This window comes from Marmota monax, unplaced genomic scaffold (genome assembly GCF_021218885.2).
Source record: "Marmota monax isolate L192 unplaced genomic scaffold, Marmota_monax_Labrador192_F-V1.1 WCK01_AAM20220418_F8-fsc00022, whole genome shotgun sequence".
Classification (NCBI taxonomy): Eukaryota; Metazoa; Chordata; class Mammalia; order Rodentia; family Sciuridae; genus Marmota; species Marmota monax.
In genome coordinates this window covers 17,763,031-17,788,404 of record NW_026695215.1, presented here as the reverse complement: position 1 = coordinate 17,788,404, position 25,374 = coordinate 17,763,031, and the positions used below count along the sequence as shown (strand labels likewise).

The window sequence follows — 25,374 nt, the reverse complement described above, 5'->3', positions numbered from 1 at the left end:
TTAAACTGGTCACACAAAGTAATTTAGAAGTACCCAGAATACTTAAATTCACAGCAATAAAAAGTAGAAGCCTGGTTACCAAAGCCTGAGGACAGTGGGGAATGGGCTATTCTTGTTTAACAGGTACACAGTTCTCCATTTGGGATAGTTTTTTTAAAAAAAAAAAAAATGCCTCTATAAGGATGGTGTTGATTATTTAATAGTGATGAGAACATCTAGAACTGTAGACTTTAAAATGATGAAAACAGTAAATTTTATGTTCGTATATTTTGTTACAATAAAAAATGAGAAACCTAAAAAAAAACGCAATACTTGGGTCAAAATAGTCAAATTAATGGAATAAATAGAAAATATGGAAACATACTAATCACATATAACTTATATTTGAGAAGGTAGATATATTTTTAAAGTAAACAGAGGATAAATTGTTACATGCAGTTGAGATGCTGCTAACTGTAAAAATAAAATAGATCCCTAATTCATAGTTAACATCCACCCCCCCAAAAAAATCCAGATATGTTAAACATTCAATTTTTAAAAACTTTTTAACTAGGAAAATAGAATATAGAAGAATGTATATAAATCTTGAAATAGAGGTACCAGAAGCAGAAATCAATATGACAGATTCTTGCCAATGTCTTTTGCTTTTTTCTGTCCCGGGCTTCCTTTCATTCTCCTTTATCTGCTCCACTGAATATCTCAATAAAAATTAAAAAAAAAAAAAAAACAGCAAAGAGGGGGAAAAATGAATGACATCAAAAGCAGAAATTATAAAGTAAAACTGGTTAATTGGACCCCTCTACAGCAAAGAACCCCGTGAACAAAATTAACAATTAACCAAACAAAAAAGGAGAAACGTAACATACATGGCAAAGGATCAATATTTTCAATACACAAAGAACTCTTGAGGCTGCCAAAGATGGCAGAGGGGCAGGTTCTGGTGCTGGATGACCGAGGCCTTCTCCTGGGCCGCCTGGTGGCCATTGTGGTTAAACAGGTACTGCTGAACCGCCAGGTGGTGGTAGTGTGCCACGAGGGAATCAACATTTCTGGAAATTTCTACAGAAACAAGTTGAAGTACCTGCCCTTCCTCCTCAAACAAACGGAAACCAACCCATTCCAGGACCCAAGCCACTTCCGGGGGCCCCCAGTCTCACTTCCGGCCTCCCCCCTCACTTCCGGCAGACTGGGCGGGGCCCGCTGCCTCACGAGACAGACTGAGCCACTCCAGGCTGCTGTGGGCGTCCTCGAGGTGTTTGATGGGATTCCAAAGGCCTGTGCCTATGAGCAGAAGGAGCTGATGGTGGTTCCGGCTGCCTCAAGGTTGTGCGTCTGAAGCCTACAGGAAAGTGTAGGCCTGTCTCCTGAGGTTGACAACCTCCCTGGAGAAGAAGAGGAAGGAGAAAGCCAAGATCCATTACGAAAAAAACAGCTTATGTGGCTTCGGGGGAAAAAAAACATGGAGAATAAAATTAACAAGTTCAAAGAGGTTCTCAGGACCCATGGACTCCTGGTCTGAGCCCAATAAAGACTGTTGTTAAGCCTCATGTTTGGCCTGGCCTGCTCTTCCTCCATTTCCACCCTGAGATATGGGGGACATAGGACAGCTCTCCACGTGCCTCAGCCTGGGACCTGGAAAGCTGAGGAAGAGAAGGGCCTAGCCTTGGTCTCTTGCTCCTGTTTCAGAAGGTCTTTCTGAAACAGGAGCAAGAGCAGGACGTACATTTCTGACGTCCTGCTCATTCATGAGTTTTAGAAAATTGATAGAACCACCAGTTACTTGCAGTATTCAAAAAAAAAAAAAAATGACCTGGAACACTAAGGGGTGGGGGAGGCTGCCCTGACTGCAGGAGTGTCCATCCTTTACTCTGTAGCTAACAAAATGGGAGAGCACCTGCTGAATGGGACAAGTTTTAGAGGTGCAAAAACTGGAAGATGTGATCAAGGGAGTGTACTATTGCCCTTGCTCCTTCCCTCTGTTTTGTGATCAAAAACAAATTATTTTTGAAGAAAAAAGAAAGAACTCTTAAAAGCAATAAGACAAACTAATAACAATGCAATCTCTAAAAGTCAAGAATTAAATAAGACATTCAGCAGAAACACTACAGAGAGGGACTATACCAATTGACATTAAAATGCAGCAATTTAACTGGGCATCCTTAGTGGGATAAGTTCTAAGGACGAGAAGAACTTCAAAGATTGTTAATAAATTTTAAGTTGTTTTCAGTATTCATATTGTTGGCAATAATGTTGTGATTTTGCTATTCTGCCTGTGTCTGTAATGTTTAGAGCCAGAACTTTTGGTGTGGAAGAAAAGAGATACAAATGTTAAATCAATGAGATAAAGCAAAAATCTTATAGTAATGAAATTAAACAGACACTGCAAATGCATACTGTATGAATTCATAATGTATTTTTCGTTCATGGTATTTCTTATCTCTCTGCACTAGAAAGACTTAGAAACAATGGTATGTCCAGTAGCAATGGGCACCCTTAGCACCTGGGTTGTGTCTATAATTTTCTTCTAAAAGAAACCAGGATCCCTTATATAAATCACTAATTTTACATCTGGGCAAGTGTATGAGAGGAACCTGGAAGATCCTCTCATACATTTCTAAGGTCAGAAAGATCTGGGAACCAACTTGAGAGGTGGTTCCCCAAGTTGATTCCTGGATCCAACTCCCACTGGCCAAAGACAGGATAATTTCATCATCAGCAAAGGTAACAGCAATAGTGGACTTAAACAAGTCAAATATATTTAAATATATGAGGTCATGCAGTACCTATACAGGAGTCTAGGAAACCAATTCATTATTCAAAAGGAAAAAGAATCAAGCCCTGAACTGCCTGTCCTATATGAACTGTAGCTTCTCAGAAAGCAAATGTCAAAAGAATTAGAAAACCACAAGTTTAGAGATACATAATCTACAGATGGATTTAAACAATTATCATCAATGTCAATCATCAATGTTATCATCAACAGATAAGTGAACTCTTCTATGTCTCCTCATGAAAGGGTACACCAACCACCTGTGAAGAGTCTTGAAAAAAGCTGAATCTGATGAAATATTTAGATATAACAACAAATTTACAGATAGTTCAGGGGAAAGAGGAATACACTAAACCCCACCACAGTAATCAATCAGCAAAATTCAGATGAAGGGGAATTCTAAAAGACAAACAATCTGACTTCTTCAGCAACAAAAAATATAACACAAAGTGTATGTTAGTTGCAGAGCAGGCTGAACAAATGTTAGCTGCAGAGTGGGCTGAACGCTCAACCCTCATCCTCACCTGTCTGATTCCTTATCATCAACCCCACTCAAAGTAGAACACTCAACCCAACTCAAGTTTGAACACTAGACCCCCACCTGTCTGGTGCAACAGAAACCCACATCTGACCCCTACCCCATCTGCCTGAAGGCAGAAGATGACGCCCTTAGCAACTACTGTGTGATCCAATGACTTTATGCCAACAAGGCAGCTTGCAGACCCAAAGACTTCATTCGATTTTGGCCATAAAAACCCTCTCCTGCCAGGTGCCCCACTCTCGCTCTCTTTCTTCTCTCACTTTCACTCTCTCTCTCTCCCTCTCTCTCTTTCCTCTCTGTCTTGTGCTTTGCTCTCCTCCCCTTTCCCCTCTCTCTCTCCCTCTCCCTCTCTCTCCCTCTCTCTCTCTCTCTTCTCCTCCTTCCCTGTTAATCAGACACTGCCGCAATAAAGATCTCTTGGTCGCTCCAAGTGTCATGGTAACTTTCCTTTCAGCGTAAAGGAAGGAAAGGAGAGGTAGGAAGGGAAAGAGGAAAATGGGAAAGGAATACTTATTATGAAATGTATAGAAAAATAGAGAAATCAAGGATGCTGAATATTTGATGATATTTGTATTGATTTTTTGTTGTAGGGTCATGGTGTATAGTGTTTGTGTAAAGGGATAATCTTTCATAGATAAATAAAGAAATGTTTATTGATATAAATGATATGATTATTTGGGAGGAAGTTGGTGAGAGACATACAGGAAACAAGACTCCCTACATTTGTTGACATTTGTTGAAGCTGAGTAATAGGGACAGCAAGGTCATTATATAATTCTATTTTTATATATACTTGATATTTTCCATAATAAAAAGATGAAGAAAACAGCAACAAAGAAAAGTCAACTACATCGGGGCTGGGGATGTGACTCAAGCAGTAGCGCACTCGCCTAGCGTGTGTGCGGCCCGGGTTCGATCCTCAGCACCACATACAAACAAAGATGTTGTGTCCACCGAAAAACTAAATATATATATATATATATATATATATATTTATTTATTTATATATATATAAAAATTCTCTCTCTCTCCTCTCTCTCTCTCTCTCTCAAAAAAAAAAAAGTTAACTACATCAACTAAAAAAGGTGGGGTTAGAAATATGATCGGGCAATTCATAAAAGAAAAAACAGAAATGATCGATGTGAAAAAGAATGAAAGAGAACCCCACTTTAGAATCTTTAAAAAAAAGATTTTTTTAAAAAAACAAGACTTATTCTTTTCATGTATCACATTGTGAAACATAGTGGCAAGAGAAGGCAAAAATTATCTCCCTGAGGCAGTGAGAACATGAAACTGGCTTAAGTTTCCTGGAGAGTATTCGGTAGTGTGTAAGAAAGTACAAGGGAGCTGCAGGCCAGAGCTCCAGGGCTGTTTCCCAGTCAATTCCCAGTGGCACCACTCATGAGAGGCAGACCTCAAAGCAAGTTTCTTAACAGCTGTGGGTCCCCATTCCTATACAGTAAAATGCAAGTCAAGTGGCCCCACCTCAAAGGATTGCTGTGAGATTCAATCAGTTAATGTTCAGGAGGAATCTGGACCAGAGCCTGGCTTAGACTGCTGGCTCTTGTTGTGTTGGCCCAATGACCTGATTTCTAAGAAAACCTTATTCATGTGCACAAAGACGTATGTCCACATTTTTTTAAATCACCTTATAATTTATAAATGACAACAGATGGAAATGACTGATTAATTAGAAATTTTGGTAATCTGCCTTAAATTAGCATGTGACTATTAAACATAATTATGCTGATCTATCTGTATTAATATAAGGACATTTCTAATCTTTTTTTTTTTTTGAGGAAGAAAATCAAGCTAGAGAAGAATAAATATACTTTAACCCTGGATGATTCTTCTTTTCTTTTTTAATCAGTGCATGTACATCTAAATGTTAATAATAGTTGACTCTGACCTTCCTCACCATCTTTGATGGGGGCAGCTCCCAGAATGGAATTCTAACTGGCCAAGTATCATGTTTCCCCTCTCCCCAGCAGCTGGTAACCCAGCACAGTAACTGCAATTCAAAACAGCACTCAGTGGGATGGATGCGCAGTGTGACCAGGGCACTGCCCATGATAGCCCAGTGACAGAGGTCTCTAGAAGGAGAGGGTACAAAGGTTTGAAGACTAACAGAGAGACCAGGAACTGGGAAATCTTCAGGCAGGACAGGGAGATAGGACCGGGCACTCAAGTCATACAAGCAGACCCAAAAAGAGACACTTTAGGTGCTGAATCCCTTCAGGGACTGGCAGGTGCCACACTTCACTTCCAGGTGCCCTGCACCAGGACCAGCCTTCCCACCCTGGTTACCTTCATCATCCTGAAGGCGGAGATATCAGCTAACAACAGACAACCCCATCTGTTGGATGAGAAGGGAACCAGGAAAGATACTGATCTCCAACATAAACAATTAACAATCCTGATTTCTTCTTTTGAGATTTTTTTCTCTTTTTCTTTTCCCCATCTATTCTCCCACCCTCACATCCCCAACATATGTGAAACCAAGTACATTGCATGAATTAGGATTATGAGGACTGGGATGTCTGAATAGTATATTAAAGTTGTGTTGTATATGCCTTTTTTCTTTTTTCCTCCAATTTTTACTATTTTAACATCCTTTATTTTTCTTAATACATTTGTGTATTTGTTTTATGTACTATACTGTCTTCCCACATACTTGTCTACCCAAAATTACTTCCTATTTATTCTCCTGCTACTAACCCTTTTCATTAGATTTGTCTTTTACACTTCCTAAGATATGCTAACTCTGTATCCTCACATCCTGACTCCTCAGAATATCATCCTACATCTCACTCCCAGTTCCACCATCAAAAACTGTAAACCCTTTTACAAACCTACTGATGATGTTATAGATAGTAATTGAATTCAACATTCCTGTACGTTGTGACCAAACTATAAACATCTTAAAAGCAATGGATTATTTATAGGTGGTATATTATTTATATTGGAATCTGTTAACATTTTCCTTCCCCACAAAGGAAAGATATTGGAGCCCTACAGGAGTACCATAAGCCTATAGGTAAAAAACGATAATGCCTCGGACCCACAGTGCTAGAAGGGAAGACACATAAGCAACATGAAAAGACAAGGGAAGAAAGTGCCCCAAACAAATAAAGATACCACATTATTAGAATTCATGGCTAGCACAGCAGAAGAAATAACACAGAAGGAGTTCAGGATGATTAAAATGTTCTGTGAATTAAAGGATGATATAAGAGAGCAAATACAGTTAGCAAAAGATCATTTCAACAAAGAGCTACATAAACAAACACAGGAAGCAAAAGATTACTTTAATAGGGAGATAGATGTTCTAAAAAATACCCAAACAGAAATGCTTGAAATGAAAGAAACGATAAACCAAATTAAAAGTTCAATTGAAAGCATCACCAACAGGGTAGACCACTTGAAAGACAGGACCTCAGACAATGAAGATAAAATATATAATCTTGAAAAGAATTTAGATCACACAGTGAAAATGTTAATAAACCATGAGCATAACATTCAAGAAATATGGGATAGCATAAAAAGATCAAATTTAAGAGTTATTGGGATAGAGGAAGATACAGAGGTCCAAACCAAAGGAATGAACAATCTATTCAATTAAATAATATCAGAAAACTTTCCAAACATGAAGAATGAATTGGAAACTGTTGAGGGCCACAGCTGAGTCGGGATGACGCATGGCATTTTTGCCAGAAGTGGTGGTTGAGAGATGACGCCAGCGAGCCATTAAGATGATGACTTTTGAGTTCTCGTGGAGTTACCGTTGAGTTCTGGTTGAGCTCTCACGGGGATTCCTGAAGAGTTCACATTGGTTGGGGAAGTGCCGGAGGAGGGAATTCCGGTTGGTGGTTCCTAGAGGAGCTGCGTGGCGTTTGGGAGAGTTCCCGGGGAGCGTGTGTGGAGTGTGCTGGTGAAGTTCAGAAATAAAGTTTGTTCCTGCTTCAGTGGCTCGTGATTTGTGCCCAGCCAGACTGCGGCAGGAAACCCCCTAATCTCCATCATGTTGTATTAGGCCCCAGCTTCCTTAATAAGACTCGTATAGCATAAGAATTAAAAATAAGAACCAATTAATGGGATGGACTCAAACTAAAAAGTTTCTTCTCAGCAAAAGAAACAATCTGTGAGGGCTGGGGTTGTGGCTCAGCAGTAGAGCACTCGCCTAGCACATACGAGACCCTAGGTTCGATCCTCAGCACCACATAAAAATAAATAAAGGCACTGTGTCCAACTACAACTAAAAAATAAATATTAAAAATATATTTAAAAAAGAAAAGAAACAATCTGTGAGGTAGAGAGCTTACATCTTGGGAGCAAATTTTTACCCCTCACACATCAGAGCACTAATCTCTAGGGTATATAAAGAACTCAAAAAGCTAAGCACCAAAATAACAAATAACCCCATCAATAAATGGGCCAAGGACCTGAACAGATGATATACAATCAATCAACAAATTGATGATATACAATCAATCAACAAATATATGAAAAAATGCTCATCATCTCTAGCAATTAGAGAAATGCAAATCAAAACTACCCTAAGATATCATCTCACTCCAGTCAGAATGGCAGCTATTCAGAATACAAACCACAATAAGTGTTGGCGAGGATGTGGGGAAAAAGGCACACTCATACATTGCTGGTGGGACTGCAAATGGTGCAGCCAATACAGAAAGCAGTATGGAGATTCCTTGGAAAACTGGAAATGGAACCACTATTTGACCCAGCTATCCCTCTTCTCAGTCTATACCCAAAGGACTTCAAAAAAGCTTACTACAGGGACACAGCCTCATCAATGTTTATAGCAACTCAATTCCCAATAGCTAAACTGTGAAACCAACCTAGATGCCCTTCAGTACATGAATGGATAAAAAAAATGTGGCATATATACACAATTGAATATTACTTGGCAATAAAAGAGAATAAAATCATGGTATTTGCAAGTAAATGGATGGAGTTGGAGAAGAAATGAAGTTAGCCAATCCCAAAAAAACAAATGCCGAATGTTTTCTCTGATATAAGGAGGCTGATTCATAGTTGGGTAGGGAGAGGGAGCATGGGAGGAATAGATGAACTCCAAATAGGGCAAAGGAGTCGGAGGTGAAGGGAGGGGGCATGGAGTTAGAAATGCAGTTGGAATGAGATGGACATCATTACCCAAAGTACATATATGAAGACAGGAATGCTATGAAGATAATTTGTATACAGCCAGATATATGAAAAATTGTGCTCTATACGTGTAATATGAATTGTAATTCATTCTGCTGCATATATAACAAATTAGAATTAAAAATTAAAGAAAATAATAATAGTTGAGACTGAATTGGGGGATTATTTGAATTTATGTTCTTTTTGCTTACCTGTAGTTTCTAATTTCTCTGCATCCATTTTATTGTATCATTTTAAAATACTGTATTACATATGTTCTACAGTCCTTACAAATCTTTCTGTAATGATTAATTTTACTGGTCACTTTGATGAGATTAAGGGATACCCAGGAACCTGGAAGAGCATTATTTTGGGGGTATGACTGAAAGACTGTTTCCAGAGAAAAATAGCATTTGAATCAGTAAACTGAGTAAGGAAGACCCATTCTAACCCGATGTGAAATGTGTGCTTTCTCTCTCTCTTCCCCCACCCATCCCACATCCAACTTCTCCTGCCTATGGAGAAGGTTTTCTGACTTGGATTCTAGGAGATGCACCATTGAATCCCCAGGCCCCCAGGTCTTTGGACTTTGACAGTTAAAGAAATAGAAAGGATCAGCTCCCCTGGTTCTCAAGCCCTCAGGCTTGGACTGAGACACACTATTGTCTTCCCTGCGTGTCCAGCTTTCAGATGGACTATCCTCGGACTTCTCAGTCTCCATGATTGTGTGAGACAATCCCCTAATAAATTTTCTTTCATATATCTACATTTATATCCATATCTAGATCTAGATCTTGTTGAGTCTGTTTCTCTAAATAACCCAGGCTAATTCCCTTGCCAACGAATTTTAAAATGTATTTGAAAACAAAAAAGGATGAACAGCATAGAAATGGCAAAGTAATATGTAGTCAACTCTCCAAAGTGGATAGAAAACCCATTGGGAAACATTTAACATAATAATGAGCATTCAAGAATAGTCATCTGGGTTGGTACTAATCACCCCCCACCACCACCACATATACACACACACTCACACACACTGAGTTCCCCTTAAAAGCAGAGCCAGAGACAAAAACTTGGGTACAGGTTCACGTATCTCAGAGGTGTTCACAGGATGCAGAAGTGACAGAATGAGAAAAATAAAAAAGAAGGGAGAGACACCATCAAAAGTGCACTAATAAGCAGCAATGGCTAGGTGAAGTAGGACTTACTCCCACAGGAACTCTGAGAAACTATCAGATAAAGTTCAAAATGTCCCCCAGCCCCATGGGAACCTGGAACAATGGCTCACCAGCACCCATTCCACACAATATGGACTGCCTTGGGAGTGGCAGCTCACTTCCAGGTTGTACCTCCAAGCAGCCTGTGTGACCTCCCACAGCCTCAGAGATAACCCTGAGGTCAAACAGCAGAGTCGCCCTGGAAACACACATGATGCAGGAGGCTGGCAATGGAAGTGTGCCCAGAGCCATGTGGAATCTGGATGTTTTGGAAGAGACAAGCATCTTTTTGCCCAAACCCAGTGAATAGGACAATGTGATTTTGTTGGCAGAATTCTCAGGCAGCGATGAACCCCACCATCACTCCCTACTTGCTGCCCTTTCTTCCTCCCCACATAGCTCCCGGGACCATCCATCCCCCATTTTCAGCTGTTTGGTGAAGTGAGGCTCACAAGGAGTTTCCCCAATGCCCACATGAGGCTCCACATAACCTATGCTCTGGCCTCACTGAACAGCTTCCTTCATATCATGACACCCCCAAACTCCCCCTACCCTTGCAATGCCTTTCCTTCACCACTCCTCCCTGGCTCCTCCTATAAGAGCTTCCAGGTCTAGCCCAGATGTCAGGATCACCCAGAGGTCAAAAGAAGCCCAGATGGGGTGAGGGCTGGTAATGGATGAAATAGGACTGGCCACAAGTGGAGTGGATAATAGCTGACACCTGGTGATGTGGACGTGGGCCCAGGACGACATTCCCTCTACTTGTACATACGTATATTTGAAATTTTCCATAACTGAAAATTAAAAATAGGACTTACTGTGCCAGACACGAAGGAACTGAGTTTCCTTTAAGAAAAATAATTGCTGTTCAACTATGAAGAATGAAGCTGGCCAATAGGGTTCACCTCAGCATTCAGGCAGAGGTCTCACTCACCTGAACCGCCCCAGCCAATGGACAAGCCCAGTTGCAGGTATGAGACCCAGCGGGTTCTGCCCACTGGGGACTCCCCAGGTGAGTGGTTCTTGCTCTGGAGCTTCCCCCGGTGTTGGTGGAGACCTTGTCAGACCTGCATTGCAGTCAGGGGCCCTCCTTGTTCCTTTCTGCCACTTCCTCTCTTTTCATTCTGCATTGCACTCGGCAGCCTTTCCCTATCCAATCCCACTTCCGACACCTTTGCCTTTCCCAGGTGTGACTCCTCAATAAAACTTTGACTTCCACCTTGGTAATGGCATCCCAAAAGACTTAACTTGACACAATGGAGGCACAGATTGCTTGAGTCCCTCTTCACCAACCCAACCCCTGCAAAGCCCCCAAAATAATAAAGAAATAACAAATACACACATCATTTTGTATATAAATTTTTGCATATAATAAACTAACTTTTTTTACACTAAAAAAATACAGTGGCTATGTATATAATGTGATTTTGAAATGTTATCAAAAATTTAATTTGTGGTCCTTTGGGGAAATGAAGCCCCTGTCTGGGTTCTCCTTTCATCTCACCCATATGCTGGTCCTACCAGATATCACAATCCCGGGAAGTTCTCCAAGATCACCCCAGGATGGGTTGGGTAGCCTCTTCTATGCTCCTATAACACCCTAATCTCTGCCACTAGATAACCATCCCATGCTGGTCCTGGCTGTAGAAATTCTGCCTACCTACTTCTGCTGTGCCCCAAATCAGCTGTGAGCAGCTGGAGAACCCAGCATATAGTAGGGTGCTCAATAAGTGAATCTGGGTCAATCATTGACAGGCATAAGGACCCTATACAGGACCCATCTCCACCGTGATCCTGCAGATTTATAAAAGGCTTAGGAAGAGTGACTGGATGACCCCTTTCAGTTTGGAATTGACATGAAAATAGAGGCGGGAAGCCTTGTTATAACTCTTTCTCAAGCCCTGGGATTCAGGGAACCCTACCAAACACCTCTGGCCCTCTAGGGCAGGGCACCTCACAGGTAGAGAAGGGAAGATCATATCTGTCCCCTATTCTGTTTCTCTCTGAAGGGAAAACCTCTTAGTAGCTAGTAAAGGCAAGAAACCTAGCAGCAGCCTCTTTTGTTGAGGTAGGACCCTAGCTGGCTTCAGCCAGGTGACAAGGCTGGTTTTCCTGCCAGCCAGGCTCTGGTCAGGATCACCAGCCAGAAACCCTGGGTCTGCCAGAGCTCCAAGGACCGGCATCAGACTTCTCTGGTGGCTTTGAGCAGGACAAGGGCTTTGTTTTCTCTCTTTGATCCAGATCCTGGGGAAGATCTTCCAAGGAAGAGATCTCCAAGTCACTCTCATCTTCAGAAAGCTGTGGGGTGTAAGGGGAGAAGAAAATGCATTTTGATAAATGCAGGAGAACAATAGAAAGGTAAGCACCATGCAGGACGGAAATGAGGACAAATGCAGATTTGGAAGACACTACTCCTGCCTTCTCAAGAGAACCTGCTCAAGAGACCTCAGAGGCCACAGAGATTTCAAATACCCCTGGAACTCTACTAACCAAACCTTGGAAAGATCTGTGTGTATATCTGTTGCTCGCATTTTCATTCAAATTTTTGCAGATTTTTAACTCCCCATATGGACAGAACTGGAAATCAGAACCTCAACCTCTGCAAGTTCTAGAGCTGAATGCACCATAGGAAGGGACACAGGACCCTTCAGTTTGAAAGGGGTTCAACTGCAGACAATGAGGGTTCAGAGTTCACAGAGGAATCAGGCAACCCCAGACCACAGCAACAGCCCGGGCCAGGCCTTCCCCTCTTGGTGCCCCCGCTGATCACCTGGGCTTCAATATTAGACACTCTGTGTATTTTCTCCTGGCATGTAAGGCCAACCAATCAGAAACCACCTGGGGCCTTGAACTGCAAGTATGCTCTGATCAGCGCCTCCATCTGTTTTGGACAGTTGGTCCTCTTTCATGAGGTGGGAAAAGGGATATGATAAACCAAATACACTAAGTAATAAGAAGAATTAGCAGGGGGATACTATTTAAAAAATAAAAAAAAAGAAGAAGCTGGTTGTTCAGCTCAGTGGTACAGCAGTTGCCTAGCATACATGAGGCTCTGGGTTCAATCCCCAGCACTGTTAAAAAAAAAAGAAAGAAAGAAAAGAAACAAACAAAGAATGATTGTCCACTACTTCTGGCTTCAGGGCATTAGCACTGAGTATTCCAAAATGCACCTCTTTGACTAAGAAGGTGAGAAAGGAGCTTGGAGTTAGTGAGGTCTAAGTTTTCCTACCTAAGAAAATAACAGGAGTGTGGAAGGTGATAAGGGGCTGGTAATGGTAGGGGAAGTGCCATATCTGAGTCTAAAAGTCTGATGGCAGCTACAGCCTGATGGAAGCAAGGCCATCAGGTCACTTAGTGATGAGCCATGGCCTTGAATAACAAAATTATCTAAATATTGCCATTTTACATTGTCGCCTCTGATGGTACCACTCTAAGGCCTACCCCTGCAGGGAAGGGTTCTGCTCTGTACACAGCCTTGAGTTATGATAGAGTGAGGGCTTGGGAGGAGCCCACCATGGAAGAGATAATGCAGGAATAAAGCAGCCACAACAGAAACCATATGTGGTCAGTTCCCAGACTCTTAGAGGCAGATGACTAAGAATTAAACCTATTGAACGGATGCTTGTATAATGAACAAAAGGATTTTTTTTTTTTTGCATGTGTGGTACTAGGAATTGAACTCCTGAGTGCTTTACCACAGAGCTACATCCCCAGCCCTTTTTATATTTTATTTTGAGAGAGGGTCTAACTAAGTTGCCTAGGTTGGCCTTGAGCTTGTGATCCTCCAACCTCAGCCTCCCAGGTCACTGGGATTACAAGCTTGTGCCATTGCATCTGGCTCAAAAGGATTCTAATGTTAACATGGACACAAAAAGAATTCTAAAGTGTCCATCTCTCCACATGTGTAGGGGTATAGAGAGACAATGTCACATTCAATATCCTATGAAGGTCAAGGCTGACACTTGTGGGACCCTCCCCCCAACTCTCACCCCAGGCCCTTCAAATATCAGGGCTACCCCAAGCATCCCGCATCCTACCTGAGGCTTCCCTCTTGGCGTGGAAGCCCTCTGCAGCCCTGTGTTGGACCTCAAGAACAGACTGACCCCTCCAGCAGGCTTCTTTGCAGGAGTCTCAAGCTGCTTCTCAAGGTTTTTGACCATCGACTGGACCAGCGTTCCTGGAAGGGGGACAAGTGGTTTGTCACTGGAAAGGGCTGGAGAGTGGATGCTTCATCCTTATGGGTCACATCCAGACTACAATGTGATAGAGGAAGTGGGGAGAGGGTCAGGAGGAAGAATGTAGGGCAACCACAAAGAAAAAAGGCAAGGAGATAGAAGGCCCAGGCCCGCATACGCCCAGTTCCAAGAGGCTTGGAATATTCTGAATGTGTCACTGTGCTGACTTGACATTGCAGCTGATGGTGGCTCAGGAAGACGTCCTCCCCTCTCAGTGGAGGCTGAGGTGGACCCCTGCTCAGTGTGATGCAAGAACTAACATGCAGATGGGCTCTTCTTCAAAACTTTCACACAGAGACAAGAATAAATATTAGTTATGAATTAGCACAGGAGGACTGAAGAAGAGAAAGGCTTTCTGTGAACTCCATGTAGGAAACAGGAACTGAACAGAGATGGAGATCATTATCAGGCCCTGATGCCTGAAACCAAGGTGATATAGAGACAGAAGGCTGACCAGGAAGCAGGGACCTAACTCCACACAGCCTTCTAGGACTCAAATGCCTGGGGCCTGAGAAAGTGTTTTAAGCTACAATAGATCCTGGCTAACTGACTCATTCAAAAAATGTTTGTTAAGAGCTTACTATGTGTTCCTTACCCTCTTACTAATCATGTTGTCCAAACACCTCATTTTACAACAAAGGAACCAAAATCTATGCACCAGGACAAGCAAGTAGCAAGTGACAGAGCCAGAACTGCCTCAGGAGATTCCTGACTCCTTGCCAGCCTATGGCCCTGATTGGTAGGGCATCGAGACTTCTCCAGGGATCCAGTTCTACTGGATTCTCATGGGCTGACAGGCTTGACTTATGCTGAAGTACTGCAGAGTCCATTAAGGACAGGGACTTGCAGATTGCAAACCTAGGCGTATGGGTCAGTCAGCTGTGCATTGCTGTGACCAAAATTCCTGACATGCACAACTTAGAGGAGGAAAAGCTTATTTTGAGCTCATGGTTTTGGAGATTAAGTCCATGGTCAGCCAGCTCCATTGCTTTGGACCCAAGATGACACAGAACATCGTGATGAAAGGGTACAGTGGAGGAAAGCTGCTATGCTCATGGTGGCCAGGAAGAGTGGGTAAAGGGAGTGTCCCAAAAAAGAAGAACTCTTACAGGATACGCCCCCAGTAACCCACCTCCTCCAGCCACACCCATACCTGCCTACAGGTACTATTCATTCATCCCAGTTCAAACTGGGATGGACAGATTAGGTTACAGCCCTCAAATTCCAATCATTTCACCTCTGCATTAACACAGGAGCTTTGGGAGGACACCTCATATCCAAACCATAACAACACAAATCCAAAAGCTTTCCTTGCTGACCCTGGAAACATAAAATTCTATACTCTTCAGCTCAGCCACGGAGAGAAAATGCAACGGAAGCTATAGTCCTCTGTTAGCAGTTTTATAAGAAAAACTTGCAAGAATGGAAAGGATACAGATGTTCTGAGAAGAAGAATGCTCAACTAGTCATTGTAGCCTGTTATACAGGAGATGGTAAGTTTAAGGGGTAGTTAAGCACTCTAATTACCATATTATTTGACTCACATCTGTATGATGCTCTGTTCACCAACAAGCTGAATTCCTATCTGTCTCTTTGCAGTAAAGGGCAAAGACCTTTCCTGTATGATTGAAGGGCTGCTGTGCTCCACAGGCTGATGGAAGAGACTGAGACAGCCCGTTGAAAAGACTTCCTGTTCATTTCTGTGGTCAAAGGCTCCCCATCTCTGCTTAAGAGCTTGGGTTGGACCCCTCCTGAGGCTCCTCCTGTTCACATCTGTCTCTTCTCCCCCTTTTGTGCAAAAGCCTATAGGGGGCCCAGGACAGGGCTGCCTGAGGCCGTGGTAAGTCAGGGTCACATCTTTCCCTTGTCAGGGCTGTGAGGAGTAAACAAGAGTCTTCTGTGGACAGATATACACAGAGCTGGGCCCGTGGTGAGTACTCAGTAATAAATGTAGAGGGAAACTTTTTCTCTCTGCCTCAAGCTTCTACAGAAGAACTTCTTCATCTACCCGGATGGGTAAGAATGGGAGAGGTGCTCACTCAGTTTCTCCCCACACCACCCTGTTCTCTCCTACCCACAGAAGAAGCCAAGAAGAAGGGAGGAACGACAAAATCCCCTGGGCGGTGACAATGCCACTCTTTCTGTCTGACCCTCTCCCTGCACCTGTGGCGCGGTTTGGAGGTCAAGTGGAAAATTCCCACAGCTGCCTGTTTAAGATTCTGCCCCTCAGGTTTACTTTACCAACTCAACCCTTGGCACAGGTACATTCAGGATCTGGATTTGGGGAGCTTGGAGGGGACCCCACTTAGGCTGTTTCTTCACTCTAGCCCTAACAGGAATGCCTTAGATATTATCTAATGCCTTAGATATTCCTGGACCCTATCATCCTTAACAGAATGAGGCTTTGATCTCAATGTATCTGGTGAAAGTGTTTATTCTCTACCTGTAAGAATGTGGAGGAGAAAAGAAGTGGGTTCCTCCAACATCCAACAGTTAAACAACTCAGTGACGACACAAGGTACCAAATAAACCTACCAAATAAACCTCACCCATGTTCTAGCTTTCTCCTGAGATCTCTCTATCCCCTCCCCCCAAAAAAAAAAAAATATCTGAGGGGAAGGAGGATCACACTTTCCAAGTTAAACAAACAAAGAGATGCCAAGTCAGAAATCCCAAGAAACTTGTCCTAGAGAAGGGCTACCCAAGGGGTCCCACTCACCCGAGGAAGCCAGGCCACCTGAGCTCTTGCCAGGGGACTGGGCATTCTCCTCTGAGGTCTCAGTGTCAGACCAGTCCCAGGAATCCTCCAGCGTGGGCACTGTCCTGGAAGGAGTCCGTGGAGGCTGGAGAGGCACGTGATGCCCAGTGTCCCCCTCCAACTCCTCTTCAGAACTGAATGGGGGCGTGCTGCTGCATGAAGGAGAAGAAATGAAGGGTACATGAACCAGAAAGAAAATTTTAAAATCCAAAGTGAACCACCTTGCTAGATGGTTTGGTCTTCCTAGAGCTAGCCCTCTTCTGTCCCTTGGGCTCTGATGATAGCCAGGAGCTGCACAGGAGTGGACCCATCACACCAGTTTCTCCTCCAGAAGGGGCTCAGAAGGAGGCAGCCCTGCTGGCCTGAGGACCCCATCCTCCCGTGTAGCAACCGGGGTTGGAGGAAGAGTTGGGGAAGGGGAGGATAGGCCTGTCTTGCCTGGGAGCAAAGGATTCCCAGCTTGGGTTGGACTCCACCTGAAGCACCTCCTATTGACATCTCTACCCCACAACCCATTTTCTGCAGAAGCCTGTAGGGAGCCCAGGACAGGGGTGGCTGAGGCCAGGGACACCACCAGTAAGAGGCCTGAGCTCAGGGCTCACCTCAACCCGGGCCCTGGAGAAGCAGGGATGCTGGAGGGTTTGTGTAGCCTGGGGCGTGGAGTAGGGGTGGACACCTGGGCCAGGCCAAGGCCACGGCTGCTGCGGTTCTGAAGGGTTGGTGTGGGTGACTCTGCCAGCTTGGATGGCAACACCTTGTGCAGGGTCCTGGTCTTTGGCTGGGCCTTTCCGGTATCCAGTGGGCTCTGCTGGCTTTTGACTAGAAATACAGAAAAGAATGACTTTTAGAGCATGCCTGTGCTGGGTTCTCAAGCCTGAGAGGATATAGAAAGAGGGTCCGACACACTGGAGATGGGCAAGGCACTCAGTTGCAGTGAGCAGTAATAACCACAGCAGATTTAAGTTACCCTACTCCAGGAGTCCCTCTGAGGGGAGCACAGTTCCACAGTTTCATCAGACTAAGAGAACAGCAGGGTGTCATTACAGGAGACCCACAGGAGTCAGCAGGTCTGAGCACCCTGAGCTGTCCTAGAGCTGGACCTTGGTCTTGGCAATGTTCCCTCCCTACTTGCTGCTGGAATATAGGCAACCTTGCAGGAAGGTCCTGCTGCCACCAGAGGTCGCCGCAGGACTACATGGGCCATCCTCCTCCCACATGCAACCTCCTCCCCCATGCAGCCTGGGGCCACCATGTGCCTGGCAATTAGATAGACCCCTCCGTTTTCCAAATTGCATCAGGATTCGCTGTTGTGGGGCGGTGGGGGGAGGGCCCAACAGTTGATTATGAAATGAATAGGACAGAAAGGGCATCACAGAGAGTCCAAGTGCTCTCCATAAAACGTATATGTTTGAATAGAGTTTCTTACTGCAGTAACTCAAGGTAAAAAACATTTGAAATACACTGCTTTCAGAAAATGCATTTACTCAGAAGTGAACCTAGCAAAGAGTGAGATGAAGAGAAGGGAAAGGTGAAAACAAACTTGCTGAAGGAAAACAACAACTGTTCACAATTGCTGTGTACCAGGTCCAAACAAAGCACTTCATACAACATCCATTCGGTGGCCAGAGCATCTTCAGACAGCATTGTTCTGCCTGACAGGGGCTTTGAGAGATTAAGGAACTTGCCCATAGCTCCATGGAAGAAAGTGATAGATGCAAACCCTGGTAGTCTCTCTGCCCCAAATATTCACCCCTGATGCCAATTTTGCTGCATCCCACAATTCCACTCCCAAGCAAGAGAAGAGGCATGGTCTGATCAGAGATAGGAAGAGAGCGTTGGCAGAGCATCTGTGGGGTCTTGGAGGAGAGCATGGGCTCAGAGCTGGAAGGAAATGATTACAAAGTACCATAAACCAGTGCCCTCCTCTCACACCTCAGTTTTCTGGACCTGGAGCCAGGGAAGGAGAGAGGTCAAGAGAAAGTGGGTGGCACATAGAGGGACAAAGATACCTTTCCTTTCTCTTGGAAGCTGGCGCTCTGAGGATGTTTCCATTCATCTTCCCTGAGTCACTGTCCCCTCCCTCCTCAGAAGTCCCACCACCCCTGTGCCTGGCTCCATTGTATCACCTAGTCCTGGCTAGTTTCCCAGGTAAGGGGACAGTCCCGGCACAAAGTCAACCTCAGCAAATACTGTACTAAAATGAAAACGGGGGCCGGGGGGAGATGAATTAATGAGTGGACATTTGTACAAATGAGCAAACCAAAGCATGAAAAGCATGTTAGTAACCAGAACAAATACCCCATGTGAGAGATGTCTATGTACGGCAAGATCTGTCCTTTCCTTAGAGATTTGATAAGACCAGCAGTTTATACTGAATAGGATAGTTTCCCCGATCATCACATAATTTTTATCCCATTCTCATACCAACTTTCCTGTTATTTAACATTTTTATATAAAATGACAGCACTTGTAAACATAAAATACCTGTTTTATACTTGTCCAAGTAATAATTTTCATGAGCTCACAGGATTGCTCTATTGGAAATACTCTTTTTTTTTTTCTAATTCATGTGAAGAAAAATAAACCTTAAATTTTAAAAAGATTGGTTTGTGTAGTGCTAAAATCTTCCATCTTGTTTCCAGAAATATGCAGACAACACTTTACAAAATCTCTTTGCCTAGGGAGCTCAGATTGGGTCTGTCCAGACCTGAGATCCAGAATTAGCCTCCTTCTGAGCCACATGTGTCCACACCTAAGGAGATGATATGAAGGAAGCTGAGCATCGTCTGCATGAATAGACCTAGGCCCACAGAAGCCCTCCATAGAGCCTCCAGGTCAGCAGAAACACAGTGGACCTAGGAATCCTCTAGAAATGCAGCCTTTCAAATCTAGGAAGGAAAGTTTCCCTAGTCCACAAGATCTTTGAGGGAAGAGACCTGAGTGTTGTTGTCCATATATTTTAATCTTCCACCAAAACACAGTCTCGCCTTGTCAACCCATGGGAACAGGGACAATTGGCAAAGCAATAACTTTGACTTGAGCAGGGAACAAAGCTTGAGCCCTGAAGATTTGTCTGAAAGCAGCTCAGCCCAGCCCAGCTTCTATGCCACTGCTCAAGGCAGAGAATCGCTGCACTACGAGGAAGTTTTGATTTGATTGATACTTGCTCCACCCTGCTACCTTAATGCTTGTCTCCCACATTGGCGTGCCTGGTGTGCAGAGCCAGATACCACCTGGGCTGCTGTCTGTTGGAGCAAAATTGAACCTGTGATCAAAGCAAGTCAAGCAAGGCCACATGCAAGGGCGGCCTCATGTCTGAGCAGGAGGTCAGACTGGCCACAAGCTCCAGCTCTGCATCTCCTCCAGCTGGAATGACCCCTGGACAAGTGGCCCCCCAACCCAATTCCTAATTATTTTCCCAGAACAAGACTTTTGGACTTATTAGCCCTTGAGGATCAGCTCAGCCCTTCATGGCAACGCCTCATGGGAGGAACTGCACACCCTCTTCATGTGCCAACAAGCCTTAGTGAGAACAGGATCCTCCCAGGTCACAGTCCCAAAGCAAGCCCTGTCCCCAGCCTACCTGGAGGCTGACCATCCTGATGAAACACGGAAGCCTCGGTCTGTCTCTCCTTCACTCTGCGGATGGTTTCCTTGACAAGCTTTTCCCTCAGGCTCAGAAATTCAGAAAACTTCCGGGCCCTCTGCTCCCGCTGGGCTCTCAGTAGGGACTCCAGGTGTTTGAAGGTCTGAACTGGGATTCCCTTTGCATCCTAGCAGAGACAGAAATTCACCTTTGCAGACAGAAGCTGCCCTTCTTCTTCCCCTATTCTCATGCCTGTAGCGGCTGACCTGGGGGTCTCTGTAATTGGCGCCTGATATGTTTTAGGTGGCAGATGGGGGAGTGAAATGAGGTTCAGAGGAGGGAGAGCAGGGGCCTCACAGGTTGCTCAAAGGGTGGTGATTTAGGGCTTGGGAGCCCCACCAAAATGTGCATAGTAACATAACTGCAAAGGGTTGTGTCACAGTTCCATGCATATCACAGCATAAGGGGCTTTATTTGGGACAAACTTTTCCAATACCCACTGAATCCTAAGATGATCGGTCACTTGCTCTTTTTTAAACCCCCACGAACTATCACCATTCACATATGCTATCCCCAGATAAAGATGTTTGAATAACTAAACTGCAAAAAATAAATTACTGGAAGTTTCCAAGGGTTTGGGCATCTACCCAGAGCCCATAAGAACATCTTCGGAGACTTCTGATTCCAAGACAGGGATTCATCCAAGTTTAGAAATATTTTAAGTCTGAATATAGGAGCAAGGTTAGATTAAGCAGTAGTTTAAAAAAAAAAAAAAACAGTCCAAATTAGTGAACATCCTTCCTGAATTAAACCTACGAGTCTATTTTTTTCTATAATCTCACTCATTGAAACACAAATGGCATTTTCAATGATGCCATGCTCAGCTATCTTAATAACAAGATGTTTTTACTTAATAATAGATTTCATTGGTGCCATTAATGATAATGTAAATGCTCTGGCTAAACACAATGGCACTCAAATACTATCTGGCAGCAAATGCAGCTTTCAGTGCCTGTCCCACCAACAGGCACAAACTGAGTGGGCATAGTATGTTTGTCACAGGTGATGGACTCACAGATGGATATTTATCCAAAGGGGACCTATCCATAGGCCAAACTGAGCCAATTAAATTCCCTCTGTCAGACAATTTGGAAACCCAGAAGTTGCCCATGAGTGGAGAACACTAAGGGGTCAAGGTGTAGGGACCACCAATAGCCAAATAAGGCCACTCACAAGATGCCATTGGAAGGCACGTGGATTTCCCTTCATGCATATCAAAGGAGCCCAGGTCAGAACAAATGAATGGATGAGTTTACAAAGAAAAGAACAATTGATCACTTGTCAGTTTGAGAACACTTTGTGACTCAGTTGTAGGTGTGGCCCTTTAAATGGCGGTCCTAGAACCTACCCTCTTTATCCCCATGTCTTCCATCTTCTCTTGCAGGGTGTCCTCCAGGATGGGCCGGAACTGCTTCAGCAAGGAAGGGTTTTGCCTCAGAGCTGCCAGTACCTTCTGCTGCTCGTGTGGGGAGTCTTCTAGCTCTGTAGCCCAAAACAATCACCAAGATCAGCGTGTCCACCTGAGACCCCCATTTGCAGAGACCCATGCACCTGCCAGGCCCTCATGCTGCCAGTGATCTTGGCCTCCTCCTCCAAAGTGATCACCTGCGCCAGAAGCTGGGGTGTTTCTGCTCCTGGGTACCACTGTCCCAGACCCTTCAGTATGCTCATTCCCTCTCTGTCTGGACCTCCCAAATCTGGGCTCAGTCAATCCTGCCACAGATTAACTCGTTTGGGCTTTGCACTTGAACCCTGAAAGTAACTTGATCCTGAGCTCCATTCTGGTCCCAAATTCTGGGCTCTTGTTCTGCCAGCTCCATAATCCTCCACCTGCCATCCTCATCCCAATGCCAGGTCCAGTTCTGTTTTGGCTCAGGAGACAAATTGGTGGGCAAGATAGACAGATCTCTGCTTTTTTCAAGTTCGCTGTCTAGATCAGGGGTTCTCCCTCCAACTGCAGCATGTATCAGAATCACCTGGGTTAAAAATACCCATTCCCTGGCTATACTCTGCCCAGAGTCTGATTGTACAAGTCAGGGGAACGGCCCTGAAATCTGTATTTTCCACAGGCCCTGATTCTCATGGAGATGAGCCATGGGCTGCACATTTATAAATACAGATCCACAAGGTAACAAAAAAAGCAATTACAATAAAACATGCTAACTGCTACAAAGGGGCAGTACAGAATCAGTCAGTAAGGCACCGTGCTTAGAGCTGAACCAACCCCTGAAATTCACTCAACAGACATTTACTACACAAGTAGAACAAAGGTATGAACAGACTAGAGTGGATGCTGGGGACATAGAAGAATTCCATCTCCTCTAACAGAGCTCAAGGTCAGGGCTGATTAATCTCAACTTCAACAGCATATTGAAACCAACCCAGGTTAATTACTTCAGAATTTCAAAGGGTGGGTTCCCAACCCTGGATGTTTATTTTTAAAACTTCCTGAACATTCTAACAAACACCATCACCCAGTAACTTGCAAGATATGCAGATTCTTAGCTCCTATCCCAAATCCACTGAATCAAAAATTCTGCAGGTGGGGCCCAACAATGTGCACGAAAACAACCCCCACCCCATGATCACCAACCCCCCAACCCAACCCAACCCTCCACGGCTGATTCTCCTCAATGAAGTTTGCACTGGGACAGGCACCTCAACCATGGCTGTGCATCAGAATCACCTGGCATCCCCTACATGGTGTGCTTCAAGAAGCAGGGGACCAAAAGCAGGGGACCAAAAGCTAACCTGTGGCAGGACTGACTGAGCCCAGATCTGGGACAGTAGTACCCTGGAGCAGAAATACCCCAGCTTCCAGCCCAGGGGGACACTTAGGAGTAGGAGTCAGTAGCCCTGGGCTCCCAGGCTGGAGACCAGGTCCTGGTGATTCTCAATGTGCAGCCAGTTGTAGAGAGCCACTGGTCTCACAATGAACCCCAAACACGAGCAGGAATCAGAATGCCCTGGAACACATGAAAACACAGACTGCTAGGCCCTGCCCTTAAGATCTCTGTAGTTTATCTAGGATGGGGCCTGAGAATTTGCAAATTTGCATTTCTAACAAGTTCCCAAGTCAGGCTTCTGCCTACTGCTCTGGAGCAGAGCTTCCTCTCGCACTGTTTTTCCCAAGTGCATAGACTACTATCGCAAAAATAAATAAATAAATAAAAATAAATAAAAAATAAATATATATATATATATATATATATATATATATATATATATATATATATATACATTTTTAAAATAAAATAAGGCCAGGCACAGTGGCAAACGCCTGTATTCCCAGCGACTCAGGAGGCTGAGGCAAGAGCATAAGGAGTTCAAAGCCAGCCCCAGCAACGGCAAGGCACTAAGCAATTCAGTGAGACCCTATCTCTAAATAAAACACAAAATAGGGCTGGAGATATGGCTCAGTGGTTGAGTGCCCCTGAGTTCAACCCCTGGTACAAGAAAAGAAAAGAAAAAAAAAAAGCTGTGATGAACTCTGGTGACAGAAGTCTAACCCTTCCTGGAGATACATCTATTGGGTAACTTTGGAATTGTCCTATCACAGTCTCACTGAGTGCCTTGGTCAGTAGGTTGCCCTGAAAGAGTACATTCTTGTTTCCCCAGGGAGCTTCCTCTCTCTGCTGTGCTTTAGAAACTCCTTTCGGTCAGGAAGCATGTCTATTGTTTTCATCTCTCTTATGTATCCCCTCACAACATCTGGTTGAGAGCTCTGCAAATCAGAATCAGTCAGCAAATGAGGTGTGTGAAAACAGCAGGTACTCAGTCCTTTGAACAGGGAGGAAGGCAGACTCCTGCACATAGTCAGGCCCTGTGGGAACCATCCGCAGCACACTCACAATGCAGAGTGAAACAGAAAAGGCCATTTTTAAGTCAATAGACTCAGAGCAAGCCACCAACTTTGTCTGAGCCTGGGTTTCCCCATCAGTGAACCAGAAGATTGCATGTGAATGCATGCATGTGACATACCTGGCACACACAGGTACTAAAGACATTATTTCACATTCTTAATTCCCTCCACCCCTAGCTTCAGTGTCCAGAGACAGCTAAGTAGAAACAAACTAAACAACCAAGACAGCAGCAAAGCTGTTTTCTGCACTGAACACCCAGAAAAGAAGAAGCGCCACCTTCCTCAGGAGAGTCCTCCTCTGTGTCCACAGCCTTTGGCACCTCTTGGGTCCCTGAAAAGAATAGATATAGTTAGTGGCTCCAGTACCCTGTACCCCATCCCAACTTTAGACAAAAGGGAAGCATCCCAGGTGACTACTGGTCAGAAGGAGCAAGCCCTCCAGTCAATTCATCTTTATTAGAGAGAGGCAGGATGGAGCAGTGGTCACAACCACGGACAATGGAGGCAGAATGATTGGAGTTCACATGCCAGCTCTGTCCCTCATTAGCACGAGATAGAAAGTCCTTGAACCTCCATAAGCCAAAGTTTCCTCATCTAGAAAATAAAGATAATGCCCACCCTACAGTAAATTGTGGAGATAATATGATATAGTGTAATTCAGGCAAGGTGAGTTTAAAAACCTACTCATGAACCCTAGTCCACCAATCACTGCCCCCAAGATCCTTGCCCCTCCCCTTTGCCTCCATACTCTTACAGAGAAGAGAAAGCCTGCCAGCAGGTAGAAAGCCTTCAGTTCAGTGTCGTCTGCCCCAGGAGCTCCCTGGGAAAGCCTAACACGACATGTCCCATGGACTGCTGCCACCAATCCTCTGCCTATAAATTGATGGGGGTTGCGGGGAGAAGAACCCAAGACTGGTAAAAACAATTCCCTGAAGACTTACTCTCCACCTTCCTGAGGGACAAGGTCTGGATCTGTAAGAGGTAGAACAGAGCAGGTTAGAGTCTGGTAAGAACATGTGGGGATCCTGCTCTGAGCAGTAGACCTGTCTAGCATGGTGAAGAAGGGACCGCCACTGTTGTCATGCCACCCACTGAAACTGGAAGACACTCAGATGCACTGCCCCAGCCTCCTGGCACACCTCTTACAGTCCACATGTGAAAGGGGATGGAGCTCAG

The 25,374-nt window shown here is 44.4% G+C and overlaps 1 protein-coding gene and 1 pseudogene across 6 annotated transcripts in view; one reads left to right on the top strand and one right to left on the bottom strand.

Moving 5' to 3' along the window:
• Positions 1-919: 919 nt before the first annotated feature.
• Positions 920-1,519, top strand: LOC124084213 (large ribosomal subunit protein uL13-like; annotated as a pseudogene).
• A 9,524-nt stretch (positions 1,520-11,043) lies between these two features.
• Dzip1l (DAZ interacting zinc finger protein 1 like) overlaps positions 11,044-25,374 on the bottom strand; it is a 33,049-nt gene continuing 18,718 nt past the window's right edge. For 5 of the 6 annotated variants that reach the window (XM_046431853.2, XM_046431855.2, XM_046431850.2 and 2 more), the window contains 8 exons: positions 25,140-25,170; positions 24,476-24,529; positions 21,685-21,818; positions 20,274-20,463; positions 17,293-17,509; positions 16,652-16,842; positions 13,735-13,874; positions 11,044-11,995 (listed from right to left, as the gene is read on the bottom strand). In XM_046431853.2, coding sequence (XP_046287809.1) covers positions 11,834-11,995; positions 13,735-13,874; positions 16,652-16,842; positions 17,293-17,509; positions 20,274-20,463; positions 21,685-21,818; positions 24,476-24,529; positions 25,140-25,170 — 1,119 coding nt within the window. In that variant the 3' untranslated portion in view covers positions 11,044-11,833. The remainder of the gene's footprint in view (positions 11,996-13,734; positions 13,875-16,651; positions 16,843-17,292; positions 17,510-20,273; positions 20,464-21,684; positions 21,819-24,475; positions 24,530-25,139; positions 25,171-25,374) is intronic. The other variant, XM_046431852.2, reaches the window with a different exon arrangement.